We start from the raw sequence: 18,463 nt of genomic DNA, 5'->3' as shown, positions 1-18,463 counted from the left end.
AGGCAATTCTGGATGAGTTTTTGGGGGGTATGCAGTTAACCATATTTGGTGCATCTGCTCAAAATCAAGGTGATTTTGAATTAGTGTTTATCAAATTATATATACTGTTAAAGGAAAGTCCTTTGTATAATAAAAGGCCTCATAGGGGATTTTGCTAACCTGATTCCAAGTAAATACAAATTCCAAGTAAAACCTGCCATACATTTACTGTGGGTAATTGCATGTGTACCCCCCCCCCCCCAGAAGTAAAGCACCAAGATTCACAAGTTCTCTTCTTTGAGAAGCTTACTGCAAAACGAAATGATACGATACATTTGAGACCCTATGGGAGCTATTGATCAAGTTCTATTTTCCTCCTACCTTTAGCTTAGATTCCCAATCGATTACATCCCCTCACCACCCTTTTTTCTTTGCCTGAATGCCTTAGGCACCAGACAAATCTTTACATTTCATTTTTGTGTCTTATGAACTGGCAAAAACCTTTTAATTTTTAAAGATACCACGGTGATGAGTTGGGGGAAGGGGAAAAACAAATCGTTCTTTTGGTGGCATTGTCTTACAAGAATTATTTTATTTTCTATGTACGTTAAAGGCAAAATAAGTAAAAAATATAAAAAAATACACTTTTTCCAGTTTTGACCAGTCAGTGTTAAAACAACTAGCGCTACTGTAGTTACAAAGTACAAATTTTATTCTGCAACTTGTCCTGTTGATCACAACACAAATTATGTTGCTGATACAATGCACGGTAAAGTTATTTACAAATAAAAGAAAGGTTAATTTTTTTTTATATTTCTGTATAATTTTAACAATTTTATAAAATGAACATTAACCAATAAAACATTTGCATACCAAAGGTAAAAATGGATGACTACATCTGGCTGTTGCAGTGATCATTTAAGCAGGAACTCATCCGATTGGCTTTTGGTTGCAGACTTGGGCTTCAGCTGTAAATTAACACAAAATTTTTCTTAAAATTAAAACTCTGAAGGCTCAAATTAAGTCCTCCAGAGGTTATAACAAAGCTGGCCCATGAAAGGTTAAGGAATAAATTGATTTTATACTGTTTTGTATGTTCTAGATTTGGTCACAGATGACTACTAAAATGTGATCTAATCTTAATCTCGGTCAGATATATTTTAAGGCCATCTTATTTAACAAAGAACACACAATTTTATATTACTATATCTTTATTTCTCAACTGGTTTACGCAATCAAGACTATGGATGGAAAACATGTATTTATAAAAAGTAACTGGACTCAGCTCAGATGATTGGAGCACATAAAACAAGTGTGATTACTTACTTTTCACACCTGAATCCTGTTGGAAGTGCAATATTGCTTGAGCAGAAGCAAATTCCAATGACCTTTAAATATTGAATCTCATGGACTGACAAGGTTTACAACTGGGGTTTTAAAATCATCTGTTTGGCCTCCACCTGTACACAATCAGGCAGTCAGTTTACATATAGAAGACTAGTTTTTACTTTTGCTGTGTAAGCACAAAAAGGTACACCCTACATGCCTTAAACAGGTGACAAAGACTTAGAGTTACACCTAGGCACTTAAACATAGATGTAATCAAGCAGATGATGATAGCATAAGAAAAGCACTTAATGTGGTGTTTATTGTAGACTACCAGGAAATAAAACCAGTGCTCTCCAAAAAACAAACACTGCTGACTGTGCCATGTTTCCTAAAGGCCGCCTGACCATTCAATTTACAAAAAAGATACATTTTGTTTTAAAAAAAACAAAAACACAATGCTAACCTGTTAACTGCATCCTAAACGTGAAACTTGATAGAGATAAAATAAGGGGGTGCCACTTTTCTTCCTCAGCTAGCATGTCTTGCAGTTTTTGAGAGACTACTCTATTTCATGTGATATGAGATAATTCTACAGTAGAACGTCAGGGTGTCACATCTAAGTATCAAAGTAGTTCAATTGACTTGTGTGTTTTGAGTCAGTCGTGCCCATGATTCAACAACAAAATTACTTAAAACAGAATTTCTTCCATGTTTTAGAACGGACAAAGCCGAGTCTATTTGGAACTGGCGATTCAAGTAAGACACTTCAAATGGATATAGGATCAAAATACCTACCAATTGTTTTCCCAACTACAGTAACAGTTTGGTGGATTTTACAATGTTTACTAAAATGGGTTCACACACTTTTTCCATCAGTTATCTTCATTGTCAAAATCACTTGTTCAGTAAAAGAGTCTGAAATTTAAAAATTGTGCATTTGCTAAATAAGTGTCTATTTAGCGCTACAAATGTGATCATGATAGCAAAGACAAAATCAAAAATTCCTAGAGCTCAAACTTCCCCCCCAGAAGTTATATATCCAACTTTCTCCTGAGACTCATTTTTAACTGACTATTCTCATCAGAAAATAAATGGTGTTCATGTTATCGGTCTGTCCTATTTATTTCTGTCCTACACAAGTTGGGGTGATGGATTAACTGAGCCAGGCACATTATGGTACAGGTCTATGGTATAACTCACAGCATAATCTCAAATTAATTAGAGTATCTCCTACTGTACCTTTTTTTTATGTGGATCTCATGGTACATTTTTTTCCCTCATTATCTATTGGTACAATTTCACACCTCACTGCTTGCTGGAAGATCAAAGGAAGTAAGATGTGATGTCAAATAGAATAGCAACACCATAAACTGTTCAGACAAGAGGAATAATGGCCATTCCCAAATCTCAATACAAAGAGGTTCTATTACGTATAGCTGATCACATTTCTATTTATAATTCTATTTTTCTTAAAGCGTAGGTCTCGGGGGAAAAAAACAGTACACCCACATATTTACCTACCAAAATTACAGTCAACTCCTAACTTCCTGTATTGAGTTGAAAACACTGCTAATGCTGAACCAACCAAAATTCCAAGCGCTGTCAACCCTGCCTGAGTTCTCACCTGCTGGACTACCTCTCCACCCGAAACTCCATAACGTAAGATTATAAGCATTAACGAGCAGGGCCCTCTGATTCTTCCTGTATTGCATTGTATTGTAACTGTACTGTCTGCCCTGTTTTAAAGCACTGTGAAACTCTGTATAATAATAAATAATAAGGAGGAAGTGCAGAGTTGTCAGCTAAACAGGAAGTTAAGAACTAATTGGATTTCGGATAGGCTCAACAGGTGCTTTTCCCCATTACCTGCATGGTTTTAAAAACATAGAACATATGGAAAGGTGCAAGTATTGTAAAGATCTACTTAACATGGTTTTCTAGTATTATGTTCAGACATGAAAATTAAAGCAAAATTTCACTGAAAAACAAAGTTCCGCTCTTAACCCCCCCCGCTACTATAGGGATTATTTTTTTTTGGCAGGAGCAGGTACCTAGTTTTGACAGGTACCCATTCCTCACTCGCCTAGGCCATTCCAGTGAAAGTTGTCCACCCCCCTTAACAACCTTCTGCGACACATCACATATTCAAGGTGGCTTTGGGACCACACAGCGCAATGCTTCACAGCCGACTTCCCACACTCAGCATGGTGGACCTGGGGACCCGAAGAACAGTGCAGAAACTGGCCGGGTGAGAACAGAGCTGGATCCCTAGACAGGAAAGTATCTTATTAAAGGTCAGCTGCTAACTTAACTTTTAAAAAGTGAGCCATTTTAAAGAGCAGTGGTGTGGGCACATCTGTTTTCCTTACTGCTGGACCCTTTTTTGACTGATCATTTGTGCCCCCTACACCTACTGCCATACATTTTAAAGTCCAATTGATCATTTTAGTTTATAACCACTAAATACATTCTAGGTGCATCAAAACAAACTGTGCATCAAGCCTAAAAGTTGCTTTTCTTTATAAAACACAGCCATGGCCTGAGTAGAAAAGTGTGCCCCTGCCAACATTCTGAAGAACAACCCATGCTTGGTGTAAGCAGTGATCGCTCTGCAGAGGTCCAACACATTGTTGAGTCACAGATAGAGCTCTCAAATCAGCAAAGCTTTTGCTCCTGATTTTTGGAGATGTTTAGCTCTGAATCAGCAGGGGGAGTGTCAGATCTCTGCCAAGAAAGCATGTTGATGAACACACATAGCAAGAGTGCTTTTCTAAAGCATGCTTACGGGGGGACAGATTTTCTACCCAGACTATGGTGGGTTTCTAAAGAAAATTTGCAGAAAGACTACTCATCTTTTGTTTTGATATACTGTACCTGGACTGTTTTTAGCCAATGGAAATGGAAAGTTTCATTGGGCTTTAAGATCAGGATGCAGAAATATACACAAAACATTATGCTATACCTATTTTTTTCTCAGTAGAGATTTATTTGTCTATGGCACCCATTTTGCCTTTGCAAGTCTAAAGATATGCATGGCAAATCTTCACAAAACTGATTGAGCCTGCAGAATTGTTTTTGGCTGTAACATGCCTAAATCAAGAAAACCTATACTTGGATGTCAATAATTCATGTGCTATTCACATGTACCCTAATGGAAGAACTGCCAGGGTAGGAAAGCCATTTTTCCCCAATATGTTTTCCGTATCATAAATTTATCATGTAAAATTAAGATTCATGACGCAGAAAAGGCATAATGCATCACTGTTTAATACTAAACAACTGAAATAAAAATGTAAAAGTAAAAACTTCCAAATTTAAGCTAAATAAACTAAATGCTGAAAAAACAGATGCTCAATTATTCAAAAGGTGTACCACATACCAACAGCTGTCTTCTGCCAAGCTTAAGATGTGGCAATAATAGGACATTCCAGAGTAAAAGACCAATAACATAACATTACAAAGGAATACACATACATCCAAAGTAAGTATGTGTCCTTAAATTCACATATACATATATACACCCAGAAGCACAACTTGTGGATCTTTGGTTGGATGTATAGTCAGAAAATACTTCTGTAATATTATGAGTATTAAGAGAATACAAGCTTTGGATACACCTGTTTTTAAAATAAAAACAGCATACAATCCAAAGCGCTGTGTTGAATTTTTATTGGGAGTGGTAACATGTTTGACCCTTAGTAATGGAAGAGCATTAAGTTGTATACAACATAGGATGCAAAAAGACACATTTTGCAGCCTCTCTGTTCCGTTTTCCTTCATTTTTACTCATACTGACCCAAACCTCTACACCCTATAAAAAAACTAAAAATTAAAAAATAACTTGCACATTTAGCAAAATATATAGGTCACTCAGTAAAGTGTTGTATGGACCAGCAATGCATTAAAATGCGTTCCCCCAAACACATTTACTTCCTCAACTTAGAGGTATTTATGTGGGTAGAATTAAAACATTTTGAACACCGGCACAGAGATAGTCTGCGCTTAAATATGTAAAGAAATCCTTCCTCTCCAGAGCAGTACAGCGCATTAATAGATAATTATAATGGTTTTATTTAGAAATAAAAAAAAAAAAGGATTTATTTCAAAAGCACACATCTTACAATTTCCTTGTGCTATCAACGGACTAGGTTCCCATGCAGGACATTCAGTAAAGCACTTCAATTTGGCAAATACAAAAAAAAAAAAAAAGTTCTGGTTTTCCTTTGCCTACAGCTTTGGCTTTGAGGCACCAATGTCTGATGTTGAATTTTATAAGGCAAGACAATAATATCTGGAAATACTGACACATTCTTAATGGGAACCCTTGCAATGTTCATTTTAGTGTTGTGCAAACAAAGTTAAATTGATGTCAAAATAAAGGTGTGTGTGAGTGTGTGTGTGTAGGGGAAGGGGGATGAGGTGGCAATTTAACAAAATGCATTAATATGGTAAAGATTGTTATTTTATGTTATTTACACCTTTATAACTGCAAGATTGTCCACATAAAGTAACTATCTATGCTCTAACAGGCATATGCATTAAGAGTAAAAAAAAAAAAAAAAAAAAGTGTACCAAATTCAATGGCTATAAAAAAGAAAAAGAAAACGAGAAGGACAACAGCCATATGGCTACCTCTAAGCTGACTCTTGCGCAAGGAGTATTTTTTGTGGTAATTTGTTATAGAATGGCATACTTGCATCATCCTACTGTAAAACGAAAATAAATTGCAAATAAATTGGTGCATAGTAATATTAGTTCTCCCCCAACCCCAAAACAAAAACTACAAATACTAAAATCTTGTGAAGCTTCAGTGTCAATTTTCATTTCTGTCACAGCATCATTAAAAATAAAATAAAACAAAACAAATATATATTTATATTTTCACTGACTAGAAATTCAACATTGGTGACAATTATATACATTAGAAGTGTGCTAACACCTTGTATAATATACTGTATGTAAGTGATATACTTAGGTTTGTTATGCATTGACATACTTTTTTTTCTTTTTTTTTGCAAAAGCAATAAGTGTGCAATTAGGACCATAAAAAAAGTTTAGATTAAAATATAAATTTTATATATATATATATATATATATATATATATATATATATATATATATATATATATATATATATATATATATATATATATATATATATATGCGCTTTTATTTATTTTTTTCCTTAATGATTATTTTACCCTTCAAAAAAAGCCAATGAGTAATATAATTGTCCAGGCCATTCCATGGATTATACATTTCTGAACTTCCTTGGACTGAAAAGATAATTCCAAGAGTTTTGCTCCCATCTTGTGCTGATAGTAAATGGTTACTTATTAACCTATGTGAAATCAGAATCTTGAATGCTTATCAGCCAACAGGATGCACATCAATGGTGTCTCCAAACTTTACATTTCTTAGAATTGAACACTTTTCTCTATCAAAGACAACCATTGTAAGTGTACTGTTCAGAAATAGTTTTGTAACAGTTGTTACTACTGGGTACCAGAGTAACTTTAAATTCAGTAATTAAATGGAGAGAAAAAAAATCCCTACCATTATTAAACTAATAAATTGTACATTCTCATAAAAAAAAAAGAAAAGAAAAGAAAAAAAAACATAATTAACATTATTCAAAATGTGAATAAGCTATAAGACATACAATACAATTACATAGATACATATTTATCAATACAGCACATTCAGTCTGCCAAAAACTAATGATTACAAAGCCAATATGGATGCTGCCATATATATATATATATATATATATATATATATATATATATATATATATATATATATATATATATATATATATATATATATATATAGAGAGAGAGAGAGAGAGAGATAGAGATAGAGAGAGAGAAATAGAGAGATGTATGTACAATGATTATAGCATTTATAAATGCACTATAACTATAAACAGTTTTTTTAGTTTTTTAAGCTATGCTTGTTAAATTACATGTATATATTGAGGGAGCAAATAAGGGAACTTTGGACGAGGGAACCAACTTTTTGATGGAGTGTGCTAAACCAGACATTTAAACCTTCCAGTGTCCGGCAGATACAGATATGTCAGGACTGAATGGGTTAAATGTAAACATCTGTAATTGATGTTCACTTGATTCTCAGCTCCTCTCTGCATCCCTGAGGCAGTGGCTTCAGCAATCACAACCATCCGTCTTAACCCCCTTCCCTGCCAATGCTGCACAGGAAAAAAAAAAATACAAAAAAAAAAAAAAAAAAAGCCCAGCTGAGCCTCTCTTCTCCATCTGCATGGCTTGAAAAAAAGTCACCAATGGTTTAGGATGAACAATTTGCAAATTTTCGAAGGGCGAATGTGAAAAAAAAAAGAAGAAAAAAACCTTTACTAGGTTATAATTGCACATGATTTTTTTTTACTATGGGACTAATCCTTTGACCTCTTATACGGGTTATTAATCTTGCAGAAAATACACAATAGCAGCTCTTAAAAGTATTTAAAGGTCCCTGGTTTATACAATTTTAACCATTGTTATTAGAAAGGAGTTCAGTAAACCAATGCACTTAAATTGTTATCCAGTCTCTTCAAGGTGTTTGGAAAATAAAGAAAAAAGGATGTATATGGCATCTCTTCTCCTAACCATAAAGGGCACCAGAAGTTAAATACAAAGCTACCTGAACGGATAATACATGCATTGTTTGTTTGGCAAATAGGATGGAATACTAGAAATTAAATACCTACTTTAAAATGTGAAATGGCTTTTTTTTGGCAGGCATCAGATGATATTAGAACCTAATCAGTCAGTTTTGGCATTTTAATGGTCTATGTACAGTACAAAAAAAAGCCAGATTTGGCAAACTAGATACTGGTTTTGCAAAAATTATTCAGTCAGCTCTACAATATCACCTTAAGAAAAATGCATCTGTAAAGTCAAACATAATGCACTAAAGCTGGGGGAAAATGTGTAGTGTACATGGCATTTTGGATGTGCAAGTAAAACATAAAAAAACACCAAGATTATGTAAGCCCATCTCCAAGTTAAAAATTGCACACTAAACAACAAGAACCCCTTCATTTTTCTCTTTTGTTAGTCTTGGTCATCTTGCACAGACATTTCAATCACCAGTCTGCAATCTTGTCTGTCATCATAATGTGTAGATGGCTAATAACTGAACTCATGTACCTACTGCTTGATATGAGTTCTTTAAATCCTCCTCGAATTGACAAAAAGACAGTACCAAAAACCAAATCTACTTTATACACGTCAATAATTTAAAAATCACAGTATCAATACTTTTATCCTTCAAAAAAGTATATAAATTAGCAAAGAGGATGGCTTGAATTTAAAAATAAAATAAAAATTAAATCAAACAAAAGTTATGCCTAATTGTTTACTAGTGTAAGCGGCTCAGAAAGGGATTATTGATAGGGGAGACCTTAACTTGAAAAGGATTAAAAGACAAAGAAGGAGCTTCTGAGCATCATGCAGAACTAAAAGCATCCTGCTCTTTCGCCTTGAAAAAATAAGAAGCAATAAAAATGAAACCGGCCCTTGTGAGTGCACGACTTACATATCAAAACACAAGTCGTTTTCTCCTAGAAAATGGTGCTGCCTGGTTACTGCAGCTTTTTTCTTCCACATAGTTTAAATAAAATCATAATAATAATAATTACTACAAACTCTGTGGACATTCACAGAGTTCAGGACGGCAATAAATTAGTATTATGCAAATTGTTTCTTTCTTATAGATAATACAGTCCTTGAATTTCTTCAATGGCCCAAAGGGGATTGGGAAAACTAGCAGGCACAGTTAGACCAAGTTGTATTCCTTCAGATTCAGCTGTAAGATAGTGTCCTTGACAGCAGCAAAGACGAAGCGAATGTTCTCTGTATCTGTGGCGCAGGTGAAATGAGAGTAGATTATTTTGTCACTGTCTGGATTCAGATCTACGAACATCTTTAAGATGAATTCTCTTGCTGCTTGTGCATCTCGCTGGGGTCCTAAGAGGAGAAATGAAAGCGTACATTTACTTAGAAACAGTCTACAAGCAATTTCAACTGTATGGAATTTGGAAAGCCTCAAATGTTGCATTCATTCCTTGAGTTCTGCAGGATTCAAAGTGCCTTCAAAGCTGAAAGGTCAGATGGATGTGGGGACATAATACAATCTGCTTTCAAGCCCCACAGTCTGCTGGACAAGATCTTTAAATAAATGCACAATGAGAACCCCAATGTAAAAAATTTATATCATCAGTACTGGTATCTGCCAATAATTTTAAATAGCATCCCAATGCAACACACTGCATGGTACCTGTGTTGTAACATATACAGCACAGATGTGAAAGATTGGTGGGTTTGTAGCATGTATGAATTTAGTTTAATCTTATTTTAATGAAAGAAACAAAGAGGGAAATGTATTCCACATAGACAACATCAATAACAGTAGTAGGTGATGACAATAAATAGTGTATACGAAGGATACATCATGTAGTATTGTACCAAGTTCGCTATGTGTGTCGATAACAAGGAAAAAAACATTCTGAACAACATGTTGGATGATAATTAAAGGGCAGTATGTATGAATTTAGGGGTGATGAGGACAATTCAAAATGATTGGGCTTCCTAATGCAATGTTATGAAATGCACAATGATGCAAGTTCAATGTTCAATGCACAAGTGTTTAGAACAATGTTTCAACTCCAGTCCTCAAGTACCCCCAACAGTTCATGTTTTCAGGATTTCCCTAAGATCAAATGGCTGTGGTAATTACTAAGGCAGTGAAACTGATCAAATCACCTGTGCAAAATAATGGAAAGCCTAATAACATAACCTGTTAGGGGTACTTGAGAAACATCAGTTTAGATAACACCCTTGTGTAAAAGGGCACTTATAGCCTTTAGCCTTTGGATCTCAGGTTCAGATTAACGTGGAATCTGCACTAAAATCATGAAGTTCAACTAGCTTTATGGTTACGTATAGCCCATTTTTTGGGGGGGGAATAAAGCAGGGTTATTTTGCTTTCTGTCCTGCTGGGGAGATTTGCTTTTGCTTCCTGTCATGGAGATGCAATGGAAATGAGAAAACAAGCTCACCAAAGTGATGGCAATTCCCCTCTAAGCCCCTGTACACACGGTCGGAGATTTCCACAACCAAGTCCGTCGGATTTTGCCCATCAGATTTTGTCAGTCGGATCTTGTCCAAAACTGCTGCATACACACGGACAAAGTTGGCGAAAAAATCCGATCTTTCAGAACGTGATGACGTAATTTCGTTACGATGGGACTACATTCAGGCTAGTAGCCAATAGCTTTGATGTAGGAATTTGATCTGAGCATGCGTGGCACTTGGTCCGATCAAAATTCTCTACACATGATCGGAGTATGTCCGATCAGCCCAGTTGGTTGGGAAATATTTCCAACATGTTGGAAAATTGGGTCCGACGCAATCAGTCCGATGCATACCACACACAGTCGGATTATACGACGACACGGTCCGATAGGACACATTCCGACGGATTCTCCGACCGTGTGTACAAGGCTTTAGACAGTTGCCAACTGAATGCCACAATTGGAAAATGTATTCTCACTTCTTGCTCTAGTGATGACACTAAGGCCCCTTAGTGTAGGGACGGGTGGACTCTGCCAGCAGATCCGCCTGCTCAGTGGGGAATCTGTTCGCTGATCCCCGCTGAGGAGGCAGATGAGAGGTTTGACACAGGCACAGCCCGCTTTCCATCTGACTGTCATCTGATCTGATAAATGAATGGGAAACTGATCCCTCATTTGTCTGTTTTTAGTGGATAGGATGTTGGCGGGTGTTAGAGCTGCACGATTAATTGTTAAGAGTCGAAATTACGATTCTACTCCCCTCCCAAACGTAAAACAGCATTTCCCGATTCTATGTAACAAGTGCAGAAAGTTCTCTGCTCCCTTCTGGCAGCTGACAAAGAAAAAAATCCAGGCGGCCCGCCAAGTTTATCTCAACATCGGAGATAAAGAGATGCATTGTAAACATTTTGCTCTTAGAGCAAAGGGATGAACTTCGGTCTGTAAATGAGGGAAGTTTAACCACTTAAAGACTAAACCTGACATTTGTTGCTTACAAGTTAAAATCTGTATTTTTTTGCTAGAAAATTACTTGGAACCCTAAAACATTATATATATATATATATTTTTAGCAGAGACACTAGAGAATAAAATGGTGGTCTTTCAAATGCATTTTATTGGGGAAAAAATACACCTTAATGAATAAAAAACAAAACAAAACAAAAAACTAAAAACAGTAAAGTTAGTCCAATTTTTTTGTATAATGTGAAAGATGATGTTACGCGATTTTCATTCTAAGCAAAAAAAAAATTGTGAATCTCATTTTAGCCAGAATCGTGCAGCTCTAGCAGGCGTTAAGGGACACATGTCCGTTAACAAACCTGCCTCTTCATAGACGGCAATTGATAGTCTGATCGGGTCCGTCTAAAAAAAAACTACAGGTGGGCCCGATCGGTCTGCCCATGTGAAAGGGGCTGCAAAGTTTGGATTCCCCTTCACTTTCTTAGTGGCAGTGGCCATGAGTGTATATATAGAGTTGACACAACCCTTCCCCGCTCAAAAAAGAAAAAAAAGTTTTGACTTTATACACACTTTAACCACAAACCGAACAGATGATCATGGGCTGTGCCTTCTGACCGCTGATCACAAACATAAAACAGCACTACTGTATACATTTGAGAGTACTCATTTCACAACAGAGGAAGGGGAAACTTATGAATGGAGATTTAATTAATGAGCATTGATCAAAGGCAGCAGCAGACTTCAAAAGTTGGATCCATATTAATTTGCAATTGCATTTTAACATTCTCACACGGCTGCTCTCTTGTACATATCATCTCTTTCCTGTCCCTCTATATGCCCTGTAAATCCTGCATTTTTTTTACCCCTCATCTCCATCCTCCCACTTTATATGACCTGCACATTAAGCCCTTCATCTCCTCCTCCCTCCCGCATCCACCTGGTAGAACTTTAAGTATGAACCAAGGACCAGGTGAGCTGTAACTAGGTCCAAGCAATAAAGAGAGATTTCCTTAGGCCGCTTTGGAGCAGGACACAAGGATGGTAGGACTATATCCCCATTTAGGTAGAAGAGAGATACTACCTTAGGAATAAAGGATCTTGGGTGTAAGACAACCTTATATTTGTGATGTATGAAGAATGGCTCCTTACATGAGGGGGCACCAATGCGGAGAGATGCACAATAGATGAGATAACAGTCAAAAAGTGCTGCAAGCAAGGCTGAATGTGAGCTACACCTTGAAGAAAAGTTTTTACAAGGTAGAGCAAAGCCAGAGGCCCTTGAAAGGGAAAGAACAAGGCCATGACCAGTACCTTTTTAGAATGCTTAAAGAGGTTATATACCCTATATAAAAAAAAAATCTTGTTCCTTTAAATCATGAACAGCACAGATCTTGTGTGGTATAATACCTGGCTGATACTGCCTGGTTCTGCCCTCCCCTTTGTAAATTGACCACGTTTATCATGGTTGCTGAGCCCGATACCGTGGTCAGTTTACATGCCTCCATCATCAGCTGTTCTCTCTCCCGCTCCCTTTCTGCCTGTCAGCTTGTGTCGGTGACTGCCCCTCCCGCTGCTATAACTTTGTTATCTTAATAGAATCCCCAGTGTTATAGTAAGTTATGTGCCCAGTGTATGTCCGATATAAAAATATATAGCTGTATACTTTTTTCAGAGTGCCTCTCAGCACTCGCGCAACCGCCCACTGCTCTCCTCCTGGCTGACGTCAGCGAGGGACTCTCAGCCCCTTCCCCCGCTGTACTTCTCAGATCGGGAGAAGAGATTGGCGGGCACTCACATGAGAGGTGCTCTGAAATAAGGTATACAGCCACATATTTTTTATATCAAACATACACTGGACACATAACATCATTGAACAGAGAGGAATCTATAAAGTACACAAAGTGGCTTTACAACCACTTTAAGGCCAAGTTCTGGTCAAGACCTTATTGCAGAAAGGTCAGAAAGTGAGGCACAGAGTAATCTCTGAGACTGAAGTGTCTGTGTTTACACCAGACAAAGAAGAATTACCGGGTATGATAGAGCTTTCTAAAGTGGCTTTTCTTGCTTTTAGCAAGGTAGGATTTACAGACTTGGAAATTTCTTTATTATTCTTTATGTTTTAACACCTGAGTTTCCACAGCCATACCAACACAGCCAGAGACTGAGAAGCAGGATGGAATGGAGGGCCTTAAGATAGCATATCTGGCATTCTCTAAAGAGGCCATAAGTCTTCTGCTAGAAGCACATGTATGTGTGTTTACCAGGTGCAATGAGAATCACGGTTTTCCTTTTTTGCATTCTTCTTGAGCAGACGAAGCAGAATTTGCACTGGAGAGAAGGTGCAGAATAACCTGAACTGAGACTAGGGAATTATTAAGACACCTGAGGTTAAGGCTAGAGGTTCTCTGGTACTGGCTACAAACAGAGGTAGCATGTTGTTGAATCTGGTAGGATCTGGATGCCCCCATTTTTGACATATCAGATTTAAAGATACCTGGGTGAAGGGCCTACTCCCCTTGATGCAGGCGGTGCAAGCGGAGGTAGTCCTCTTTCCAACTTTTCACATATCTGGTTTGCTTCCTTCAGGGCTGCAAGACTTTGTCCCTTGGCAGTCAATGTAAGCCACAACTCTGGCATTATCCGAGTGCACCTTAGTTGGGTGTCCTCGTCAGAAGGGGATCCAGTGTTGAAGAACCATCTACATTGCTGAGTTCCAGGATGCTGATGGGGAGCTTGGCTTCCAAAAGTGACTAAATTTCCTAGGCCATGAGGGACTGGAACACTCCTCCCCAGCCTGAAAGAGTGGTATATTTTTTCCCCACTTTCCAGTGAAAGTCAAGAACTTCCATGATGTTAGGATTGGGGTTAATATTCACAAAAACAGGGAGTTCCTTTCTTGGCTGGACAGGAGCATGCTTGTCCCAGGTCAACAAGGTCTTGTGTTGGAGAGCTCCTGAATGAAATTGGGCAGTTTCACAGCTTTGAAGGAGAATCTCATTGTGGAATGTCTCTTTCATCTCAATTCTCAAGTATGGGCTCTGAAAGAATTTTATTTTCCTGAAAGCTAGGATGTGTCTAGGAGCAGACCCAAAAAATTCCAGGTGAAAAGAAGTCTGGAGAGCAGATTTTTTTTAAACCGATAACTCAATTGAAAGCATGTATGATTTATTATTATTTGTCAAAGAAATTGTAACATAGGTGCAGAGAATTCTGCTTTTGTCTAATAGGCTGCTTTTTGCATGCCTGAAATGGAGCTAGAATCGGATGTAGAGAATGGTGTTAGAACTGGCTCCTGCTCTGATGAAGAGGGGAGCACAGTCAGTCATTCTGAGACTGAGTGTTGTGCAGGCCTTTAGCAGAATAAATGTTCTCTTGCAGCTTTGCAATGGCTCTCTTTCGCCTGGTCCATGTTCATGCCTAAAGCAACATTACAGACCAACACCGCAGTGTGGGTTCCGAAGACGGCCCACAAGGCTTACAAAAGTTGCGCCGATCTGGATGCACTGCTCCTACCTGTGATATTAGAGGGCAGTGAAGAGTTAATTGAAGAATTTGAAGATAAAATATATATATAAAAAAAAAGGGTTTAAGCCAAGACTGATTTTTATGCGAAGGGGAAGAAGTCCACCACCTTAGGACACTTGCAAAAAGTGAGGACTCATGGAGTGGGGTAGAGTTATTGGTGAAGAGCCCAGGGAACGTGTCCCCAAAAGCTTTATCAGTGTCCAATTACCTGAAGGTACACACCTATAATCAGGGTCCATGAATTCTTTGCATGTGTCCTGTAATCTATATTATATATATATATATATATATATATATATATATATATATATAGACACACACATATCTCTATATATGCACACACATTTTATAATATTAATATAAATATATATATTTGTTCTTGGTATAGATACACTTTTAACTCTCAACCAACAATGACTAATTTTTATGGTACTAGATCTAGTAAATAGATAGGGAAGTATATCATATTTAAAGTGATTGTAAAGGCTCTTTTTTTTTTTTAAATAACAAAACATACTTACCTCTACTGTGGAGCTCTTTTTGCACAGAGTGGCCCTGAACATCCTCTTCTGGGGTTCCTCGGAGGCTCCGAACCGCATCAGATAACCCCCTAGGAGAAGCGCTCTCCTGGACTTGGCCCCGCCCCTCGGGTCATTTGATTGACAGCAGCGGGAGCCAATGGTTGCGCTATCTACCCAATCAAGAGCTGAGAACCTCGGGCAGAGGAAGAGCGCATCTCCGCCGGGTGAAATTCCAGGGCTCAGGTAAGTAAAACGAGGAGGAGTGCTGGGGGGCCAGTCACTACCAGGTGTTTTTTCACCTTTCTCCTATGCATTAAGGTGAAAAAAAACACAAGGGTTTACAACCCCTTTAAGCCCTCAAAACTTCCACCAACCTGCTCACATTTGGCGAATAGAAATGAGCTGAGGGCGAGTGTGGAGCAGGGGCGGACTGGGCCGACAGTTTTCTGGCTGATCACTTCTAGGAGGAGCATGGTGGTCTTTTTTATACAACTGCAATTGCCTCCCTGCCTGCTCTGATGCCCTGTAAAAAAGCCTGAACCACTTCTGCCAGAAGCAATCAACCAGAATACTGACAGCAGGAGAGCTGGCCGGATCACACAGAGTGGGGATCTCCCGCTGTGACACAGCTTGGAAATGAAACACCGGCTGCTGTCAAACAAAGTTCCACCTCCTGGACCGTCTCCTATGATAGACAGCACACTGGTCCAATGCCGGTCCAGGAGGTGGGACTTTGACAGCGGCTGGCGTTTCACTTTCAAGCTGTGCTACAGAAGGAGATCCCCGCTCTGTGTTATCCGCCTAGCAATCCTCCCGATTCCTCCCTGTGATCCCTGCTGCAATGATGGGCACTGATGAGGCTGCACTAAGGCTGCACTGATAAGGCATCACTGATGGGTACTGATGAGGCTGCACTGATATGCTTTATGTTAATATTGTTAATCATTTCAGCCCCGGAAGATTTTACTCTCTTCCTGACCAAAGCACTTTTTACAATTTGGCACTGCGTAGCTTTAATTGCAATGCTGTACCCAAACGAAATTTGTGTCCTTTTTTTTTCCCCACAAATAGAGCTTTCTTTTGGTGATATTTGATCACCTCTGTGGTTTTTAATTTTTGCGCTATAAAAAAAAAGTGACAATTTAAATTTTTTTTTTTAAATATTTGTAACTTTTTGCCAATATCCCCCCCCCCAAAAAAAATCTTCTTCGGTTTACATATTCTACATATTTTTGGTGAAAAAAGAAATTTTTTTGCAATAAGAGTATATTGATTGGTTTGCACAAAAGTTATAACGTCCACAAACTATGGGAAAGATTTATCGCCGATTGCTGTATAAATGACAATGGTCCCAAAAATGTGTCAAAAATGGCCGATGTGTCCCCCATAATGTCGCAGTCACGATAAAAATCGCTGATCGCCGCCATTACTAGTAAAAAAAATAAAATTGGCATAAAACTATTCCCTGTTTTGTAAACGCTATAACTTTTGCGCAAACCAATCAAATGCTTATTGCGATTTTTTTTACCAAAGATATGTAGAAGAATACGCATCGGCCTAAACTGGGGAAAAAAAGTTTTTTTATATATTTTTGGGGGATCTATCATAGCAAAATGTAAACAAGAATGCAGTTTTTTCAAAATTGTAAAATTGTTGCTCTTTTCTTGTTTATAGCACAAAAAATAAAAACCGCAGGGATGATCAAATACCACAAAAGAAAGCTCTATTTGTGGGAAAAAAAGGTGCCAATTTTGTTTGGGAGCCACGTCGCGTGACCGCGCAATTGTCAGTTAAAACAACGCAGTGCCGAATTGCAAAAAGTGCTCTGGTCAGGAAGGGGGTAAATTCTTCCGGGGCTGATGTGGTTAAAAAGGACTTCAAGAGCATTTTTAGTTTGTGGTACTCAGAGGCAGTGTGTGATTCCAGGGCCAATATCATACGTACTGAGAGAATAAGTCACACACCACTGCATGAATATACACCAAAAATGCGATGACTCCCACTGTTATTAGCAGTATTTTATTCTTGTACCAGATGGTACAACTTGCTAAATGTTTTTAACTTTTTTTTATTTTACGGGATTGGGATAAATTGAGTAACATGTATATACTTTTAGGCCTCATGCACACTGGACATTTTTACAGCTGCAGTTTTTAGCTTCAGTTTTTTTTTTTTTGCAGCCAGTAAATTCCCCAGCACGTTATATCCTATGTGTTCATTCACACATAGGCTGTTACCAGCGGTTTTTGGCAGGGGCGTTTTGTGGCTGGGGTAAAAAAACAAAAACAGAACTAGTGTGTTCTAAAACGAGTTTTTCAGCTGTAAAAACGCTCTAACTCTGATAAAAGCTAAACTTTAAAAAACGCAGAAAAACTTGACTATTCAGCATTTTTGAGCCAAAAGCTTTTGTGGGAGTATAGTTTGGCTTAAAATAAGCTACAAAATGCTCCAGCTAAAAAACGCTTCTGCAAAAAAACATTGCAAAACTCATTCTACATTCTCTCATTGTAATTTACTGCAAGATTGAGTTGATTGCATTACTTAGATTTTTATGTCAACCACGTTATTATCTGCCTGGAGTTTGTATGTTTTCCCTGTGCCTGCATGGGTTTCCACTGGGTACGCCGGGTTCCTTACACACTTCAAAGACATGCCGGTAGGTTAATGTTCTCCAGTTAAAGCGGTTGTATAGTCCTTTTTACAACTTTTACCTACAGGAAAGCCTATAATAAGGCTTACCTGTAGGTAAAAAAAAATATTCCCCTCACAATGCGCCGCTGACTGCAGCGGCGCATGCGCACAGGGGATTCTCGGCTGAAAGCCTGGCAGATTATGCCTTTTCCCTTGCAGGTATGAAAAAAAAAAAACTCAGCGGCTTTACTACCACTTTAAATTGACCCTAGTAGGTGTATAATGTGACTTAGAGACCTTAGATTGTAAGCTCCTTGATGCCAGGAACTGATGCGACTGTACTATATATAAAAGCTCTATTTAAGTACCTGTAATAAATAAACCCCATAACTGTTAGGAATCAGGTATTCAAACCACAGCT

The 18,463-nt window shown here is 37.9% G+C and overlaps 1 protein-coding gene across 1 annotated transcript in view; it reads right to left on the bottom strand.

Annotated features, from left to right (window-relative positions):
• Positions 1-668: 668 nt before the first annotated feature.
• The window catches only part of LOC143973961 (guanine nucleotide-binding protein G(q) subunit alpha), a 199,189-nt gene continuing 181,394 nt past the window's right edge, over positions 669-18,463 (bottom strand). Inside the window, exon 7 of the mRNA XM_077474891.1 lies at positions 669-9,299. Within this exon, the coding sequence (XP_077331017.1) occupies positions 9,109-9,299 (191 nt within the window). The 3' untranslated portion in view covers positions 669-9,108. The remainder of the gene's footprint in view (positions 9,300-18,463) is intronic.

The sequence above is a fragment of the Lithobates pipiens genome, unplaced genomic scaffold (assembly GCF_037356315.1).
Source record: "Lithobates pipiens isolate NorthernLeopardFrog02 unplaced genomic scaffold, aLitPip1_a1.2 Scaffold_13, whole genome shotgun sequence".
NCBI lineage: Eukaryota > Metazoa > Chordata > Amphibia > Anura > Ranidae > Lithobates > Lithobates pipiens.
The sequence above is the reverse complement of the archived record's forward strand: the minus strand, read 5'-3'. Positions and strand labels throughout refer to the sequence as shown.